This window comes from Mus musculus, chromosome 6 (assembly GCF_000001635.26).
Source record: "Mus musculus strain C57BL/6J chromosome 6, GRCm38.p6 C57BL/6J".
NCBI classification, from domain to species: domain Eukaryota; kingdom Metazoa; phylum Chordata; class Mammalia; order Rodentia; family Muridae; genus Mus; species Mus musculus.
Genome location: NC_000072.6, coordinates 91,872,276 through 91,892,469, shown reverse-complemented (window position 1 = coordinate 91,892,469; position 20,194 = coordinate 91,872,276). Strand labels below are relative to the sequence as shown.

The window sequence follows — 20,194 nt, the reverse complement described above, 5'->3', positions numbered from 1 at the left end:
AGTGACTTTTCCTTTCTTCCCTTGTCCTGCTGACATATGGGAGGTGGCCTAGCCAGGAACGATGACCACTCAACTTCTCTGAATGGCCTCTTGTCTGAAGACATGGTTGCGCTCTTACAGTGCCTCCAGTGTCCCAGCAGATGCCATGATTTGTGCTTACTCCAGGCCTACGCACAGGACGCCTTAACCTTGAAGGGCTCACGAAGGTGGAGCTTCTCTAATACTTTTCATATGAGGCTGACTACAGGGAATTCTAACCATCAAGATACTTTCAAACGTTTATTTCTTTGGTCTCATTAGAAATATTGTCATAGGCCTTTGTTTCAAAATACAAAGGCCTATGACTAAGAAGTGAATAAAAGCAAGTGAACCTTCTCCAACCCTCTGTCCACAAAGGCTGATTTGTGGCTAGGTTTGGGCTCATTCTGTATTTGCAACCTTCAGACACTCTTCCAAGGCAACAGCAAACTTATATAACCCTTTCAGCAGTTACATTGCACGTGACCAGAACAGGGTGCCTGCCTGGGAAGCTGAGTCAGAAGCTCAGGGAATAATGTGACTAATTCTCCCCAATCCTCCCAACCCCCAAAAAATGGGTTTCAGGGATCCATCCCATAATCAGCTTCCAAACGCTGACACCATTGCATACACTAGCAAGATTTTGCTGTAAGGACCCAGATATAGCTGTCTCTTGTGAGACTATGCCGGGGCCTAGCAAACACAGAAGTGGATGCTCACAGTCAGCTATTGGATGGATCACGGGGCCCCCAGTGGAGGAGCTAGAGAAAGTACCCAAGGAGCTAAAGGGAACTGCAACCCTATAGGTAGAACAACAATATGAACTAACCAGTACCCCGGAGCTCTTGTCTCTAGCTGCATATGTATCAAAAGATGGCCTAGTCGGCCATCACTGGAAAGAGAGGCCCTTTGGACTTGCAAACTTTATATGCCCCAGTACAGGGGAATGCCAGGACCAAAAAGGGGGAGTGGGTGGGTAGGGGGTTGGGGGGGTGGGTAGGGGGCTGGGGGGTGGGTAGGAGGGACTTTTGGGATAGCATTGGAAATGTAAACGAGGAAAATACCTAATTAAAAAAAAAAAAAGAACAGAGACAGATTGATAGTTTATAATCCTTGTCCTTTCCATCATTTTTGTAGAAGGTAGATTATTTTATTTTATTTTTATTTCACTTAAAAATTTTTATATCATTTGATTTTTCGAGATAACAACTGTTGTCACAATTTCTTGCTACTTAAAAATAGTCTCAAGCAACTCTAGTTGCCACAAAATATGAATAAAATACTACTATTCCATTTAGTTTTGTAAATGAAAAATAAATCTATTTTGTTGTATATGTCAAAAAAAATGGGTTTCAGAGGAAAAAAAAAAAAAGTCAAGTATTATGCATTCAGGTTGTTCCCTGAGCACAGAAGATTATGAAGTGTCTGGATATGCTAACTGTAGAGGCTTCAGTGTATTCTTACTATTAATGGTCTTTAGCAACATACAGTCATGCAGCAACCTCTCCCAGAAGACAATCCCTGTGGCTGTGTTCCACACAAAGGCCACATGTTAGACTTACAGTCTCCCCTGAAGATTTTTATCCATCTCCAATAGACTTGGTAAATCCTTTCTCATGCAGCGCCGGGATCGGCCCAAAGAGTCCACGTAATCCACCCTGTAAGTTAAGACATTGGGAAGACAGTTTGTACCATGGGCAGATCCCTGTGTCAGAGAATTGGCAATGTCATTATAGACATTACCAAGAACCTTGCAGCTAAGGGACCACGAGCACAGGGGGGGAAAAAAAAACCAAATAAACAAACAAACCACCAGCAGCTGAGACTCACTAAGCTTGCTGTGCCCTCTACTAAATCTCAGTTTTAGGAACTGTAGGAAGGAATTGATCATGTTTCTGATTTCAAAGACAAATTACCAATACAGAAACGGTGACATGGAAGAACTCTCTTAACTTGCATGTGCATTTTCCCCACTAGACTATGTACTCCAAATTTTCATTCTCCCTCCCCAGTGTACTCAGGTCTCACTCTTTATTACTCCTCTGCTTCTAACTGACACGTTCTCTCCAGCGAGCTTAAGAAGTTTTAATATAAGTCACGGTATCTTTTGGATCCACTTTGAGTAGGAGGAAGACAAACAGTATACACCTTTCTTCATCTTTCCCCCAAGACCAAGCATAAAGTTAAACAAAACATTGAGACTTCCTAACAACCAAGTATGGGCAGGTTTTTACAGAAACCATGTCCTTTACACTATGGTATAACATAATTTTCATATTTGTTATCACAAGCAATAAATCTCCCAGAGTCTGGAGCAGAGTTTAGGGCATACAGTTAAGGACTTAATAATATAGGACTTTAATAGTAAGCAAAGCAATTCAAGTTCCGATTCCACTGGCTGTGCTGTTGCCTGTAATTTCTTTCCTCTCAAGTGACGCTGGTTTCCTTGTTAGCTTTAAAAACCAAATGCTTGGGAATCCACTCCTTTAGTCTTATAGCTGATTGTCACAAGAAATCAAACCTACAACTAAACAAAACAGTGCCTTCATTTTCTTTTTTCTTGCTTTCTCTCCTTTTTTTTTTTTTACTGAATGAGAGAGAAAACCATCTAGCCAGATGGTCTGTGTAATTATTTACAGTATTTTTGCAGAAAGATTTTTCACCACCTGGGATCTAATTACCAAAAGGATTTACAAGTAGTCACAATTCTGAAGCTTAATTCAAAAACAAAAAGAGTGTGGGAACTGCTTGAAGTGTGTCTTACTGTACCATATGGTGGCATGTGACACCTTCAATTGCCCTCCAAATTCCTCAAATCGCTGGCAAGCTGCTTGTAATCATAAAGGCATTAATAAGAAAAGAATTAAGAGACATTAGACCATTCAAAGGAGATGGGATTTCTGCCTTGAAAAGCAATCATAGCTATTCTGTTCTGGAGCAAGCCTCCAAAGCACACAATGCCAACAAAGGGAATCCAGGAGTCAGCAATGGCTCTAGCTCATCAGCAACTGCTTACTGAGCAGTCCCAGTCAGCATGAACCTGGAGAGACTGGGGGAGTGAAGGAGGACTGTTCTCGGGAAACAGGAAGGGTTCGTGCCAGAAGACACAATTTAGGCAGATTACAAAAACAAGCAAAAGTTTGCCTCAAATGTTTTGCTGGTAAAAAGGCCTAGAATGGGTCAACTATAAATAAAAGATAAGATGCCTGCCCCCAACCTCCCCCCAAAATTAGTTCAGATGAGGAAGCAAGTACTTAAGACTAGAAAACTAGAAAGGCACAGAGAAGCCATGTTCTTCTCTGTGACCCATGTAGCATACAGTCACATGTCTACCCACAATAGTAACATTAGAAGTAAGTTATTTAAAAGTAAGAAAACATGGACCCCAGTGGACACCTTCAGCAATATAAAGAGGAAGGTTCTCCGACATCCTCAGAAGTAGGGATTTCTCTTTATGCATAAATACCTGTCCAAGGGGCGAATTTAAAGACTAAGAAACACTATAAACAGTTCTCTAAGAAATTCCCAACAAGAGTTTAAGAGAGGGCCAGCCCCAGCATGCAGTCAGGACATCGGTGATGTGTAAGCAATGGCAAGCTCTGCTAAGTGACTGTCTAAGTGACATGAAAGACACTGTGGTGGAATTTTCACTCTGATCTGCATAAGGTTGGGTTCCTCCATCTTTTATGTACATACAGGAAATGTCAATGAAGTTCTGCAAAGTATTTGCGTATGCTCCCAGAAGGGAACACACTTGCTTCCAGGAGGGAATTTAAGGGAGATGCAGTGGAGTTTTGGTGTTACCAGAAAACAGTGTAGCTAGAATACAGCTTGCTCAAAGGGGACCCCTTCCCAGGACCTAGCATCTGCACCAGGGCACACGTAAGGCAATAGCATGCAGTAAGGGAGCAGGGCATTGATGGACTGCTGCCCAGGGATCCTTGGGCCTGGACCACACTAGGCACAACATATAGATGCTCAATTCTTATCTGCAGTCACTAATGTTACCTCTCCACTGGCCCACCCATTTCTATATAATCGATACACTAGCTCATCCCAATTTAAAGGGATGGTTCTTGGAAAACAGAAAACCCAGGCAGAGTATGAAAAGAAATTGCCATAATAACGATCAAACAAAACATTTCTCAAAAAGCCAATGTGAGTCTGAGAGGATCACTTCGATCTGATCCCCATTACCCACCATTCCTCACTGGGGTCTTGAGGAGGAGGTATGTCTTTGTCAGAAAACTCTTCTTTATCATCATCATCTCTCTCTTCCTCGATTTGGGACTCTCTCGTGGCACCAAGCACCTCCATTTCTTTTCGCTTGTCTATGATCTTCTGTGTGAAATCCACAAGGTACATGTCCTCCACTTCCTCATCTAGGGCACAAAAATCAATTTACAGATTCTCGAAATTAAAAAAGAAAACCATAGCTGGAACTGAGAAGGGCCCCATTGTCTGACTGTTTGCCAGTCAATGCCTGCACCTGGGACAATTTGCAGACACAGCCACCAAGCACTTGACAGGAAGCTCTAAATAAGCCATCCATAACACCATTATACTCCAAAAAGCCGTGAGGCTCCTGCTGTGTTATCAACATGCTGAGTGAGCAGTAAGCCCACGTGAGACAACACACCTATTCAATTTTGAGCAAATCACAGTTGACAACATACAAGAGACACACAACAGCACGTCTCCCAGTCAAGAGAGTGGACCTTTCTTGCTGTGGTGTAACAGGCCTTTCTAAACATATGAGTTGCATCATTTAGCTCTTGCACTGGTGGAAAGAAGTGCTTGAAAGGTCCTAACACAGGTAAACAACGTGCTCTTAAGCTGGGGCATAGTGTGCACACCTTTAATCACAGCACTTAGGAGGCAGACGCAGGTAGATCTGTTTGAGGTCAGCCTAAATTACATAGTAAGCTCCAGGCCTTCCAGGGCTACACAGTGAGAACCTGCCTCTCTCACTTGCACACACACACACACACACATGTCCTCTGTTCTCACAAGTAGACATTGTTTTCAGGTGAGACTTGAAGTCAGGCTCTTCAGGATGGATTCAACATAGTTTTTTTTCTAAGGACAGAGACTGAGCAAGGACACTGGGTTCCCTATCACCAAGTGATGTCACCCCCTTTACAGTGTAACAGTGGAGACAGCTAAGGCTCCAAGACTTCACCAGCTCAGATACACAAGCAGAGTACTAAGTATTAAGAGATGGGCCTGCAGGATCTGACAAAACCCACTCTCCTCAGACATACTCCTTTGACTGAGTTACTATATTTTCTTGTTGTTTTTAATTACATGTACGGGGAGAGGAGTGCATGGGGGTTCAGGCACTCTCAGAAGGCAAAAGAGAACATCAGTTCTCCTACAGCTGAAGTTACAGGCAGTTGTGAGTTGCTCAAGAGGGGTGCTGGGAGTCAAACTCTGGTCCTCTGTAAGCACAGCAAGTGCTCTTAACTGTTAAGCCAGCCATCTCTCCAGCCTCTGGGTTTCAGTAGTAACAATAAAAGTTTGAATCAAAAGGAAAAGAAAAAAAAGAATAAAACAAAAAAGTTTTCAAAGCCACAAGAAGGAAGTGGTATGTTCTTTGAGAGCTGAAGTGCAGATGCACACGGTAGTGAGACATCCTAGAGATGAGCACCTTGCTCCTCTTCTGGAGGGCAGCATTCTCACCACAGCTTCCAGCTTTGGGAATGACTGACTTTTCCATGCTGGACTCCCTGAAGTGTAGAAAATCCATGCTATCTGAGAAGAGGCAAATGATGGCCCACAGCCACTGCAGTCTTGTGTGCTAGACACGGTAGAACTGCTGACCTGTAGCCCTTCCCCTCTCCCCTACAGGATCATTTTCTCCAGCTTACCATATTACAGCATTGCCCTCTAGAAATTTCCTGAATGCATACTTGGCTCTCCCTGCCTCCTGCCAATGGTGTGTGCACTGGCCCAGAAAGTCTCTTATACTGTTGTGCAACTATGAATACTGATTTCTATTTCAGGGGGATATGACAAAAGGGAATTGTATTACAGATGTTTAAACCAATTACAAGCACATCATACAACTACTAACAGACTATGCCATGAAGTCGAAATTACTTAGGGTATGGGACAATGTTAGCATAATAAAGGAAAAAGACAAGTTAAGGGGAGAAAAAGAGAAAGCAAAGTTAAATAAACTAAAAGAGAAAGAAGAGGAATAGACTAGACCATTCTGGAGAGAGAAAAAAAGAGTGAGCTAGGAATTATCAAAAAGAAAGATAAAGATTTCCCAACAGGATAAAGGTAGGAAGAGAACTAAAATTAAAAAGTGTAAGAGATGAATCAAAGGGAAAGCACTTGCTGCCCAATCATGAAGACCTGAGTTCAGATCCCCATAGTCTACATAAAGCCTGATTTGCAGCACATCTGTAATCCCAGCCCTCCTACGGCAGCAGCAAGATGGGAGGTGGAACAGACCCCTCCAGATTCTGTCTCAAACAAGGCTGAAGGTAAGGCTCTACACTAGCTCCACTCCCATGCTGTGGCATTAACATGTCTGCACTCACACACAATAACATACTCACAGCCACACACATCTGACATATACACAAAAATATAAATGCGATAGAAGAAAACACGGCAAAACATGAAGTTAAAAAAAATAAAAAGCATATCACAGAAATAAAACTGAAAATAGAAAGACAAAGGAAAGGAAAAAGGGACACAAAACCCCAAGAGCCTAGATGGGACCACAATTCTGCACAACCTTACTTTTCCCACATGCATGGCTGTCACTGAACGCAAGGCTGCTCCAGTTCAACCGCCTCCTTGGTGCTGTGCTCTCCTGCTCCACTGGATCTGCTGTGAAGGCTTCAGAACTGGCTCCCTATACTGCCCAGTCCCTGATGGCTCCTAACAAACTGCCTGGTACCCAACAGAACATCAAATTATTAGTGCAGACTTGATTTTTTAAATTTCTCCCTCTTAGAATCATTCAAACAATTAATACTGAAGATCTGTATGAATTCGAGACAATAAAGAAATAGAAACTTTTATTTACCTAGAAAATCTCCTTTAGTCATCTTTTCATATAATTTGGCCTTTTCTTCCAATTTTTCCCTAGGAGAAAAACATACAAGTATTAGACATGGTCTTACAACTGTCCTTCTGCCCCAAACTATCAGCTTGACAGCAGCTTCCTCAGAGGCCTGCCATGAAAAGATGGGTACAGCAAGTGCTGACTGCCCTGTCCTGAGAGATCTTCAGACCCACCACATCCACTTCACTGTGAAAGCAGCAGTGTGCCTACGAACCTGAAGCCATTCTTGGTACAGAGTAACTGCTCAGTAAGTTTCTGACAGTGAATAGATGGATGCACTGAGTTGAGGCTCCAACAGTTTAGCTGCTAAATACAACTTAAGTTACATGCCAGAAGAAAGATGTATCTAAACGTAACTTTTTTTTTTTTTTTTTTTTTTTAATTTCAAAAAGGATCACCAGATTCAAGGTAATCCCCTCTTTGCCATGGTGCTTTTAGACTAAGGTCCTGGTCATTTGTGGTTTATCACACTGCTTTATACCAAGTTATAGTTGTTAAAAGCATTAGCAATACTTATTTCAAAGAATACAAGAATACATTTAAGCCACAAACTAATATAAAACAAGCTACAACCCTGGTGTTTCAATATACTAGCCTCTCTGCTCACATAATTTTGGTGGCATTTATCATGACAGACTAAAAAGGCCACCATAATTACCTAAAAAGAGAAGCCCCAAAGAGGCCATCAGTGTCAAGATCTCATTAATCACAATGGAAAATTTAACTCCTAATGGCACAAAGAGACTATAAAGACCCTGGGTCACATAATTACTTAAACTTTCTGTTTCAGTTCCTATAACCTGACAGAACACATTCTTTTTATTGCTTCTAAGAGTTGTCACAAAAATTAACTGGATAACACAAAGTAATGCCATTTTCTCATCTTTACTGCTCGCCCACCACACACACACCCTGTGTGCATGTGTGCATGTGTATGCCTGTGTGTGTGTGTGTGTGTGTGTGTGTGTGTTCCTTTGGGTGTCCATGTATGAGTCGGCACATACTGACCTCAGGTGTCATTCCTTAGGCATTAGCCACCGTTGTTTTTGAGTCAAGGTCTCTTAGTGGAACCTGGAGCTCCCCAAAGAAACTAAATTGCCTAGAGAGTAAGTACCAGGCATCTGCCAGTCTCTGCTCCCCACCAGTGGGATAAAAGTCTATACTACTGTGGCTGACTTTCCTGTGAGGATTTTGGGCTCTAACTTGGGTCCTTATGCTTGCACAGCAAGTACTTTACCACTGAGCCATCTCCCCAGTCCAGTGAAGCTGCAGAGTTCTTATCACGCACAAAAGCAGATGGCTAGCAAGGCAGCCGTTACAACTTGGGATTCTTCAAGTACAGGAAACTACTGCCACTTCACAAAAGAATGCTAGCTGATAAACAGAGGAAATCTACTAATAACTCAGCAGCAGCAAGACTTCCCAATAATACAAACCATACATGCACATGTTTTAGTCACCAGGAGACTTAGTCTCAAAGTTACCCACCTCAGGTTCCTATTTAACCACACAGGAGAAAGGGCATCTTTACAGTGGAGAACTCTACCAGACTTTTCTAACCAAGGGATCAAACTCATCATTATCAATGACTCAAACTGACAATTATGAGCCTCTGGGTAAGATTTACTGGGTAATACACAAAAACTACACTGTATTCTTAAATAAAAACTTTAATGTAACCCTATTTAGATGCAGGGCATAGCAGGGGAAAAAACGGCCTAGACACTTAAAAATGTCGGCAGAGTAACTGACAACAAAAGGCAAAACAACTGGAGAGATCTGAAAATTACAGGCATGTATAGAATACAATCTTTGAATCCTGATTTTTTTTCTCTCTAATTTTTTAGGATATGATTTCTCTGTATAATAGCCCTGGCTGTCCTGGAAGTCACTTTGTGAATCTTGAATTTTTACAAAACCTATTTAGGACATAATTGCTGAGACAATTGGCAAAATCTGAAATATGAGCCAAACAGTAATAGTAAATATTGTGTAGAATAATGTACTTATTCAGATAGATATATACTGAAATATTCACAGGCAAATTGTCATGACTCTTAAAGTCTTCCTCTACAGGTCACGTTGGGGAAGAACAGAGAAAAGCAAGTATGACAACGACCAATCAGAGAATTTAGGAGACAGGTATTAGAATGTTCTTTTTTTGTTTTTTGGTTTTTTTTTTAATTTTTTATTATTTTTTTAATTTACATTTCAAATGCTATCCCAAAAGTCCCCTATACCCCCCCCCCTGCCCTGCTCCCCTACTCCCCTACCCACTCACTCCCATTTCTTGGCCCTGGCATTCCCCTGTACTGGGGCATATAAAGTTTGTAAGACCTAGAGCCTCTCTTCCCAATGATCGCCGACTAGGTCATCTTCTGCTACAGATGCAGCTAGAGACATGAGCTCTGTGGTACAGGTTAGTTCATATTGTTGTTCTTCCTATAGGGTTTCAGACCCTGTCAGCTCTAGAATGTTCTTTTTACCCTTCTTTTAATTGTATTCTTGGTTTGGGAGGGAAAGTTTGGGGTCTCTAAATACTAACATCTTATCACCTAGCCTAGAACACCCATGGGACACTTCTTAAAAATGTGCTGATAAGTTGAAGATGTGACTCTGTGGACAGACCATGGTATTCCATTCCTAGAAATATACATTTTAAAACATTACTGATATAGGTCAGGTGGTAGTGGTCAATGCCTTTAATTCCAGATGCAGAGGCAGGTAGATCTCTGAGTTCAAGCCTGGTCTACAGAGCAAATTCTAGGACAGCCAGGGCTACACAGAGAAGCCTTGTCTCGAAAAACCAACCAAACAACAACAAAATTTGTTGGTATAGCTTTTTCATTTTCTCGGCTGTCAGAAAGACGGTAGACATGCAGACTGAGCATGCTCACCAGAAGCAGCTCATAGTCTTTTAAAACAAGAAGTGGGTTGTGCTGACAGAAACTAGTGAGGAAAGGCTCCCTGAGTACTACAAAAACATTGGTTTAGGCTTCAAGATGCTCAATAAAGCCACTGAGGGCTCCTAAATAGACAAGAAATGCCTCTTCATTGGTAACATTGCCAACCAATGTTGGAGCCTGTCTGGTATCGTGACCAAGATGAAGACACATTGGATCACAGTCATCTGCTGGAACTATATCCACCACATCCAAAGGTACAATCAATTGAGAAGCACCATAGAAAACTCTATCTGTACACCTGTCCCCTTTTCAGGGATGCACAGCCATCATCACTGTGGGAGGGTGTAGGGCCCTGAGTAAGGCAGTATGCTTTAACTGTGTGCAAGTTCACCAAGGCTGCCAGCACCAAGAAGCAGTTCCAGAAGTTCTGAGAAGATGCTGGCCAACTCCCAGAACAAATCAAGTTATTTTCCAACTTTAAAAAAAAAATGTTGACAGATTTAGTGTGATAAAAGCTCAAAACAGGACCCTATTTCATTTTCTAAACTGAATTATTTTTTTCTTTTTGTAGATATGTGTAAATTACAATATTTTAGAAGAGTTGGCCCTGTGTAAATTACAATATTTTAGAAGAGTTGGCCCTTCATATCCAGAGTCCTATCTCCAGATTCAACTTACTGGAGAAGAAACAATAGGAAAAGAAACAATAGGAAAAGAAACTTAGGAAAAGAAACAATATTACAAAACAATGTTACATTGTTGCTAATGTATACTGTGTATCTGTCTATACAGATCTTCTTTCTTGGCATTCCCTAAAAAAATACAGAATAACAACTATTTATATAGCAATTGCACCATTTTAGGCATAGCAAGGAATCTAGAAAGACTTTAAAGTATGATGAATACTTTCACAAACCACACCATGTTATCAATTTTGAGCATCTGTCAGCTTTGATATGAGGCAGAGGGTTCCAGGACCAACCAAAACCCCTCGGATATCAAGGGACGTCGTATTCACACTGTGGAGTATTGGGCTAAAAGGATGCACAACAGGAAGGGCAGCATCTGAATGTCTATTTCTTTGTTTGGTAGCTTCCCGCTCAGGAGTAACTACCTTGCTTTGTCTAGAGTCTTCTGCTCCTCAAGCTTTTGTTCCGCATCTTTCTCTGCTCGACTTGTAACACCTGCATTTTGTTTGCTCCAGATACTTGGCTTCTGCAGAATGATTCAAAAGAATAAAATAAAACCACATGGTCACAAAATAAACAACTCATATACATCAAAATCACAGAAAATCCTTACACCTCATGAATCATCAGAGAACTACTTACTCTGACAACTAATTTACAGCCTCCATCAGCATATGACAAAGCTGGAGCTGTAAACAAGTCCTAAATCACATAAAGTCCTTTTGAACATCACTGAGGTCCTTTCTCAATTGACTTTTACCCCTGACGGATTACTATACCATTCAATATTCCAATGAACATGAGCAGAATGCAAAGGAATATGGTAGATTACTACCTATAAAAAATTGCAAACTCTTACTAAACTCTTTCAGATTTTAAGTCTATTTCTAAATTTTACAGTTGTTTATCTCTGTCTGAATACAAAATACATGCTAATCTTCCATGAGAATGTAAACAATCCACTTACTAACAGCATATTAAAGACAAATATTGGAACTGGAAAGACAACTTAGCATTCTTTATGACGGCTTATTGCTCTTGCAGAGGAACTTCAGTTCCTAGCACCCAAACTGCTTGTCCTACTACCACAAATAACTCCATTTTCAGGGGATCTAAGACCCTTTTCTGGTCTCTGAAGGCACCCATGCACAGGTGACACACACATGCACACATGACATATGTATTCACACAAGTGCACATACACACAACATACATTAGTAAAATAAAAATTTTTAAAGAGTACTAAATAATCTTACTAATTTTAATATTTAACAAAATTTATGCAAATATTCAATCAGGAATTTTTTTTCCTTTAACATTTACTTATTTACAGATAACAACTAACATTTTTCAAAAACTTAAAATATAATACAATTCTCCCAATGTTTGGAATTGGTAGAGATATTTTTACCTTATTAATTGTCTTTGGTTTTCCAAAAACTCCAGAATCTTTTAGAAGTTTTTCTTGTTTGAATTCTTCTTGTTTTCGAAAGAGCTCCGCCTTAAGATCTACCAACTAGAATAAAATAAGAAAGAGAACAATATTTAACTCAATTCTGGCAGGTGACTGGATTGCTAAGCAACAGTAATTCTCCAAGGGAGATTTGAGCTTCCTGAACATGAACAAGAAACACAATGTTTGGGCTGGAGAGATGGCTCAGAGGTTAAGAGCACTGAATGCTCTTCCAGAGGTCCTGAGTCCAATTCCTGGCAACTACATGATGGTTCACAACCATCTACAATGGGCTCCAATGTGTGTCTAAAGACAGGGACAGTGTACTCACATATGTAAAATAAATAAGCAAATGGGAGAGGGGAGCTCGGGTGAAGAGAATGGGGCAGCGAGAACTCCGAGGCTGAAGTTAAAGGTCAGCAGTTAAAGAGCACAAGACTCAGGGTAGGTTCCTAGCACCCACATGGTGGCATACGACCATCCACATATTAAGTCCAGTTCCACACCAGGCATACATGTATTGCATATACAAAGGGAAAACAATTATACACAAAATTTAAAATCTTTAAAAAATGTTTTTAATGATTCCTTTTTGGTTTTTAGTGTGCATTTGTTGTTGTTGTTGTTGTTGTTGTGTGTGTGTGTGTGAGAGAGAGAGAGAGAGAGAGAGAGAGAGAGATCTCCTGGAACTGAACCTACAGTTTAGAGCCACCATGTGGGTGCTGGAAATAAACCATGGTCGTCTGAAAGAGCTGCCAGTGCTCTTAACCTATCTCTCCAGCCCCAAAAACCTTTTTTTGTTTGTTTGTTTGTTTGTTTGTTTTTAAATAACTGAGTTCAGTAATTTCTATTTGAAAGAAATCCACTTAAAGGTACTATTGGCAGGGATGTTAACAATGTAAAGGAGTTTCATTCCAGGACCCAATATTTAAAATTCTGAAGAAGAAGGAGGAGGAGGAGGAGGAGGAGGAGGAGGAAGAGGAGGATTTTAACTTTGTAAATGTATCAATTACCTAGCTATATATCTTTCTATTCTACAACTACATCTGAATCACAAAATGACCAATCAATTCCGGGACTTCGTTTGTGTTATAATTATTAAAAACATTATCCTCCAGACAAGTTAACTTTGGTTTGGTTTTTAAAGACAGGGTCTCACTGTGTAGCTCTGGCTATACTGGAACTATGTAGCTCAGGCTGGCCTCTGACTTACAGTGGCCTCTGTCCACTTGTCTCTGACACTTATGTGCTAAAGTTAAGCGCATGCGCATATACTTCCTGATTAATTCAGTTTGCAAGCACTGAATCCAAGCAAACATGATTACTAAGACCAATTTTTCTATATTAAAAAACAAATTCCAACAAAAAATTTGATACATTAGATGTTTTGAACAATCAGAAAAGGCACCATTTTGCAGTCAATCAAACTGAGCCTGGCTTCTCACACAACAAATCTGTGTGTACATTGAGGAAAACGGGATTCACCTTTGGGTGTCAACTTCATTATCCATTAAGAGTGACAATTAATACCACCTACACTCAAAAGCACTTCTGAGGACTCGATGGCAGCACACATATGAAGCACGGACACAAAATGTGTACAGTGTTTACAAGTTTTCTGCTGAGAGTGGTTAAGTTAGCAAAACTCCTTACATCCTGTCAGACCTTACTGGCCCGGGTACCCCATCCCACAAGGCACTAGCTAACTTGTCTGGATCCTGCTGGGGGGGACCCTGGGAGCCCTGGGAAGACAAATCATATCCCAGTGCTCGAGAAGGGCTTTGGACTAGTGGAGAACCCAGGAAGGGCTCGTCCTCCAAGTCCCTGCGGACAGAGAGCCGGCTGTGGCGGCGGCTGACCCGCAGGATGCGCCCTGAGATCCCTGGGAGGATGGCGTCCGAGACCCGCCTGGGTTCGAGGGGAACGGAGCCCAGGCGCCTGGCGGAGCCGAGTTCAGGATCCTGTGAGTAAGGAAGCTGAGGAGGGTCTCTGCGGGGAAAGGGTCGGTCAGGATCCTTGTCAGATGGGCAGTCCAGGCCCCTGACTTGCGTGGGACAACAACTAGGTCACCATTCTCGACTGAGACAGGCGGAGGGAACGCGGAGCACGGAGCTAAGCCACACTTGTACTCACCGAGGAGGCTGTAACGTCCAAAGGCTTTTTCTTTCGGTCCATCGTCCCGCCAAGGCGTCCAGTCCCAAGACGCAGCCTCCCTGTGGCCTCAGTCAGACCCTACGAGTCCGCCACCCCCACCCGGCAGCAGAACCGGAAGTGTCTTTGATAGGGACGCTGAGTTTGCGTCATTTTGCGACTTGGATTTACGACCTCGGCGCCATCTTGAAAGCGTCAGTATGAGGTCCCTAGTCGCTACGTCGTCATTTTGAGAAGGTCAGAGGGTTGGAATTGATCGCAATTGGCCATCTTGAAGAGAGCAGAAAGTGAGGTGAAAATGACTAGTATTGTCGCCGTCTAGAGAAGGAAGGAAGATAGCTTTCATTGCAACACACACTATATTGACTGGAGAGTCTTAGATGATGGAAAAGAATAGCAGCGTATGAAGAGAGCTAAGTAAACTCCTGTCTCCAACATGAAAACAAAAGGAATTTAATGAAACTGGTAGTGGTGGGAATTATTGTTTAAGAATGGGCTATGAGAAACACTCGTTTTATGTTGGTTTTTTTTTTTTGGTGTTTTGTGATTTGTTTTGTTGGTTTTGTTTGTTGTTTTGCTTTTTAGGCTTTTTTTTTTTTTTTTTTTGAGATGGGGTCTTACTGTACAGCCACCTGGCCTCAAACTCTCTATGTAGACTTGGCTAGCCTCAAATTTGCAACAGCCCTCCTGCCTCTGCCCCCTAAATGCTAGGATTACATGTGTGAGCCACTATGCCCAACAGAATATTTGAATTTTAACTATTCATTCATACATTCATTTGGGGGTCACTGGGTACTCCTGGCTGCCTGGAACTTGCTTTGTAGACCATGCTAGCCTTGTACTCAAAGATACCTGCTTACCTCTTCCTCCCTTATGCTGGGATTGAAGCTGTGTGCCACCACAACCAGCCCCCAGAATACTCTAATTTTGAAATTACTATTTGAATTGCTAAAGAATTAAAAGAATTTTGACCTGGGATTTAGGACAAAATTTCCAACAATTTCTGAAATGGCCCTAAACATGAATTTGCTGTATCTTTGCAAAGCAGTGTTCTCCACATTGATGATGATAAAGTCAAAACAATCAACTCTGAAAAGCACTGAAGATGCTCTGTGACCTACAGTATCAAATGTTTAGCCAATATTTAATTCCTTTTGTTGAAACAAGCACATTCATGTCATTAGGATACAAATTGTTTTTCATCTTTAATAAATGGTGAATATATATATATATATATATATATATATATATACATATACATATGTGTGTGTGTGTGTGTGCGCCAAATTGTTTTAAAGTAATTTTTAAAGTATCCATATATACCTCAAGTCATGAAAATAATACTGGGTAAAAAGAAGTTGTAAGTGAAATAATTTTAAGATATCCTCCCCCCCCCCCGCCCCCTGCAGTTGGGAGGCAGATGCAGGCGAATTTCTGAGTTCAAGGCCAGCCTGATCTACAGCATAAGTTCCAGGACAGCCAGGGCTACACAGAGAAACCCTGTCTCAAAAAATCAGAAAAAAAAAGAAAGAAAGAAAGAAAGAAAGAAAGAAAGAAAGAAAGGAAGGAAGAAAGATATCCTTCCCTAGAAGACTGTATGGCATTATTACAGTCTTACTTTGTCTGTAGAATGCCTGTGGGGAATCTGTAGTTATCTCCTGATTGGCTATGTTAGCTTACACCATAGAAGTTCTCACAGAGTGGCACCCCACTAATGAGAAACCTCCCAAGACAAAGGCATTACTAGAAAAGGATAGGATATAGCTCAGTATTGTAGCACATACTTAGCATGTGCCTGAACCTGGGTTCCATCCTTGGCACTGGGGAGAAATAGAAATAAGCCATTGAGTCTCCTTTGTTTCCCCAGCTGTTACACAGAATGTGATATTGGCCAGAATACTGTCCTGGCAGACCCACACATTCTCATACATCCTGTTTCTAAAAGATCTTTTTCCTTTGATGCCTTCCCAGCAGCTGAGTCTGTCTGGAATTGCTTTTGTCTATCCAGTCCCAACAGTGCAGCTGCAACCCAGTACCCTTTTCCAGGGTGCTGTCTGCTAAACCACATCTTGAATTGTACTGGGTTGGCCTGATGCTGCTTGTATTCTAAGGCTAATATTGGGCCCTCAAGTCTGGTTGTCCCAGAGATGGGAGAGTCAGCATATAGAAATTAAGTGATCCTGTCCCCAAGTTATTTCTCATTGTCAAATAAAGATACCAACAGCCATTAGTTGGGCAGAAGAGACATGGGTGGGGTTTAGGTTTTCCAGACTTGAGGCTGGAGAAGAAGATGAAGGGAAGAAGGTGGAGGAGGAGGAAAGAGAAGCTGCTATGGTTTAGAAGTCAAGAGAGTGTGGCCCTGAGGGCTGGCCAATTGGAGTTAAGGGCAGCCCAGAAACATAGTAAACAATAACTCAGGGTTATGGATAGTGAAGTAGATTCTAATATCATAGAGGGTCATATCTGCCCAGCTCTTGTGTTGTTTAAGGCTTATTGTAAATATAAAGGTTTTTTTTTAATCCAGAAACTAAATGATCTAAGGTGGAATGGGTAGAAACCCCAAGTTGGGATTAAATAAATTTCTACAACATGAATCAGAGTCTCTCTCTGGCTGGCTGAGCACACAAGAGATTTGACACCATGAGATGAAAATGACCCTGAACGAAACATGGTCCAGCTGCATACATAGCAGAGGATGGCTTTATCTAGTATCAATGGGAGAGAAGGCCCTTGGTCCTGTGAAGGCTCGATACCCCAATGTAGGAAAGGGTTGGGGTGATGAGCGAGGAGTGGGGGGGCACCCTCATAGAAGCAGGGGGAGGTGAATGGGATGGGGGGTCGTGGAGGGGAAACTGGGAAAGCATATAACATTTGAAATGTAAATAAATAAAATATCCAATTAAAAAAATCTACCAGAGCCGAGCAGTGGTGGCACATACCTTTAATCCCAGCACTTGGGAGGCAGAGGCAGGCAGATTTCTGAGTTCGAGGCCAACCTGGTCTACAGAGTGAGTTCCAGGACAACCAGGGCTATACAGAAAAACCCTGTCTTGGGGGTGGGGGGTGGGGGTGGGAATCTACCAGAAATTTAGAAATTACATTAAATGTTTTAAATCATAAAACAAGAAGAGAGGGCTGGTGAGATGGCTCAGCAGGTAAGAGCACCCGACTGCTCTTCCAAAGGTCCTTAGTTCAAATCCCAGCAACCACATGGTGGCTCACAACCATCTGTAACAAGATCTGATTCCCTCTTCTGGTGTGTCTGAAGACAGCTACAGTGTACTTACATATAATAAATAAATAAATCTTTAAAAAAAAAAAACAAGAAGAGAAACTGGCTTTGTATTCGTTGATGTTATTGATTGTTGTGACCAAATATCTGACAAGAGTAATTCAGGGGAAGAAGGCTTATCTTGGCTTATAGTTTGAAGGGATAGAGTCTATCGCAGAGGGGAGGGTATGGTGGTAGGTTGCTCTATCCCACAACTCCAAGCTCCATCCAAACTGGGACCCTTCACTTCCTTGACCAGCTGGAAGGGTTGAAGCTATTCTAGGGGCACTGTGCCCCTCACTTTGGCTGTCAGATGACTGAAGCAATGGATCCTCAGAAACTGTAATTTCCCCAGTGAAACTCATGCTGGAAGAAGAAAAGAGCTTGACTGGGGCTAGAGAGAGAGCTCGGTAGTTAAGAGCACTAAATGTGCTTCCAGAGGACCTGGGTTTGATTCCCAGAACCCATACAGCAGCTCCCAACTATCTGTAACCCTAATTCCAGAGAATCTGAAATGCTCTTCTGACCTCTGCAAGGCACCAGTCCTGCATGTGGTTATATAGACATAAATGCAGGAGAAATACCCATAGACATGAAATTTTTAAAAAACTAAATGAAAAAGCCTAAAGCTTGGGCTAGCTAAGCCAGAAGCCGTTCTCCTGGGAAAAGGTTTACAGGCCACCCTGCAAGAGCGTAGAACTGAGACAAGGATGGGAGGGCTATGCCTTGACCAGGACTACTTAGCAATGCATAACCCTGGCCCTCTACGTAATCCGTACCTTACCTCAACAGTCCAAAGCCACACCTGAGTCACTGGACCTCAGTCTTTCTCAGTGTAGCCACATTGAACAAAATCTCCCTTTTCTTCTTCTATTAATTTTACTCTTTTAGTTGGCTTTTCAAGGATGAGTGGTTGCACCTGGCTTGTTGGGGCACAGGGTGTGATCCTAAATCCAGTAACAACATGCTGGTGGAATTGAAAGTTAAAAGTGGAGGGGAAGTAGATCCCAGATTAAAATAAAAATGACACAAAGCCCTCCTCACGGTGATCCACTTCCTCCAGTGAGGCTACCTGCCCTAAAGTTGTCATGACTTTCTGAAACACACTATCAGCAAGGGACCAAGTGTTCAATCACAGGAGAGTATGTGGGACATTTTATATTCAAGCTACAACCAGACTGCATATGGAAACAGCTGTGTGCACATCCCTCAGAGCTGTAGGTGACAACAGTCTGTATGGTGACACTGCATACTTGACAGTGAGTCTCACGGCTGCTGGGCCCCAGGGGTGTGCTGTGGGTGGCAGGTGGATTCTCTTTTTCCTTTTCATTCCTGTGGGATATGTACTGTCTATGAAATCTTCTATTGGTTTTAAATTAAGTGGGGAGAGAGAGAAGACATCTAAAACAGCCATCAGTCCTCTCTTCCCCAGGAGCGTGGCTACAGCCAGGCTCCTATTCAATGACCTGCAGGGGTGTTCCAGCAAGGAGGCACCTAAGGACACACTGCAGGCCAGCCTCGCCCATTGCAATCAGGGCTGCTGAGGCTGCTGCTGTGAGATTCTAATTGGCTGTAAAGTCTCCAGGCTTAATTGAACCCAGGAAGCATTTTAGCATCTGAAAACTATGTTTTATACATATTCTGTTTCCCTGAAGGAAAATTGTGTCTCCCCTCACTTGTCCAGCATACAGAGTCCTCACCTTTGTTCCATCTCTGACACCCCTGACTCTAATACAAATTATTCAGCAGTGGATGAATCAGCTGAGTCCAATGTGTGCGAAGAGATTAGGTTAGACTGAAAAAAAAAAAAAAACCTGGGTTTTCAACAAGGACACAGGATGAGACAGAAGGCAAAAAGATAAGAGAGGGGCCCTGGATGGCAGTGCAGTTGACCTTCATGAGGGTCAGGCAAAACTGTCAGTGTCATTATGGCCCCTCAGGGGGCGGGGGCTGTCACTGTTCTTATACAGAAGCAGAAAGAAACACAAAGAAGGCAAGTGTGTATACAAGGGCATACAGCTTGGAGTTGAACTCTACTGGGGAAAGGAAAAAGAATTCAGCCTCTTGTCCCCAAATTATTTCTGCAGAAGGACCTGTCATTGGCTTACTCCAAGTTCCTGCTGATGGCTGGCAGTCCTCAGCTTTCCTGGCCTTACAGCCATCTCTCTAATCCTATCTACACATCCCTGTGTATCTATCTTTGCATGACTGTCTTCATGTAAAGACATTGGCTATGTGGGATAGAAAGCTATGTGACCTTCTGGAATCCAGGTGACCTCACTTTAACTAATGACATCTACAGTGACACTCTTCCCAAAGAAGGTCACATTCTGACTTCATTTTTGGACTTACATTTTCTTTGTTCTGGGAGGAAGGCCAGACCAGGCCCCACTACCTGTCTTGAAAAGAATCACTTAAAGCCCACAGCCCTGGTGAGAAGAGGGGACCTGAGACCCATGACTGAGAAGCAGGGCTGTCATCCTTAAGAAATAGCATCACTGAGTGGCAGAGAGGCTGGCTGAGGGGAGAGTTGGACAGAGGAGGTGCCTGGGCCACTCCGGTCAGGCTGCTGGGAAGCAGGCCTCCCCTTTGGGGCAATCAGTGCATGCTGCGGCCCTTCCC

At 42.3% G+C, this 20,194-nt stretch overlaps 1 protein-coding gene across 4 annotated transcripts in view; it reads right to left on the bottom strand.

Annotated features, from left to right (window-relative positions):
• The window catches only part of Ccdc174 (coiled-coil domain containing 174), a 56,696-nt gene that overhangs the window by 7,380 nt on the left and 29,122 nt on the right, over window positions 1–20,194 (bottom strand). For 2 of the 4 annotated variants that reach the window (XM_030255347.1, XM_006505998.4), the window contains exons 2-7: window positions 14,284–14,571; window positions 12,109–12,213; window positions 11,123–11,223; window positions 7,064–7,122; window positions 4,220–4,400; window positions 1,581–1,676 (exon numbers count right to left, since the gene is read on the bottom strand). In XM_030255347.1, the coding sequence (XP_030111207.1) occupies window positions 1,581–1,676; window positions 4,220–4,400; window positions 7,064–7,122; window positions 11,123–11,223; window positions 12,109–12,213; window positions 14,284–14,325 (584 nt within the window). In that variant the 5' untranslated portion in view covers window positions 14,326–14,571. Of the gene's footprint in view, window positions 1–1,580; window positions 1,677–4,219; window positions 4,401–6,774; window positions 6,928–7,063; window positions 7,123–11,122; window positions 11,224–12,108; window positions 12,214–14,283; window positions 14,572–20,194 lie in introns of those variants that run through there. The other 2 variants (XM_030255348.1, NM_172730.2) reach the window with 2 other exon arrangements.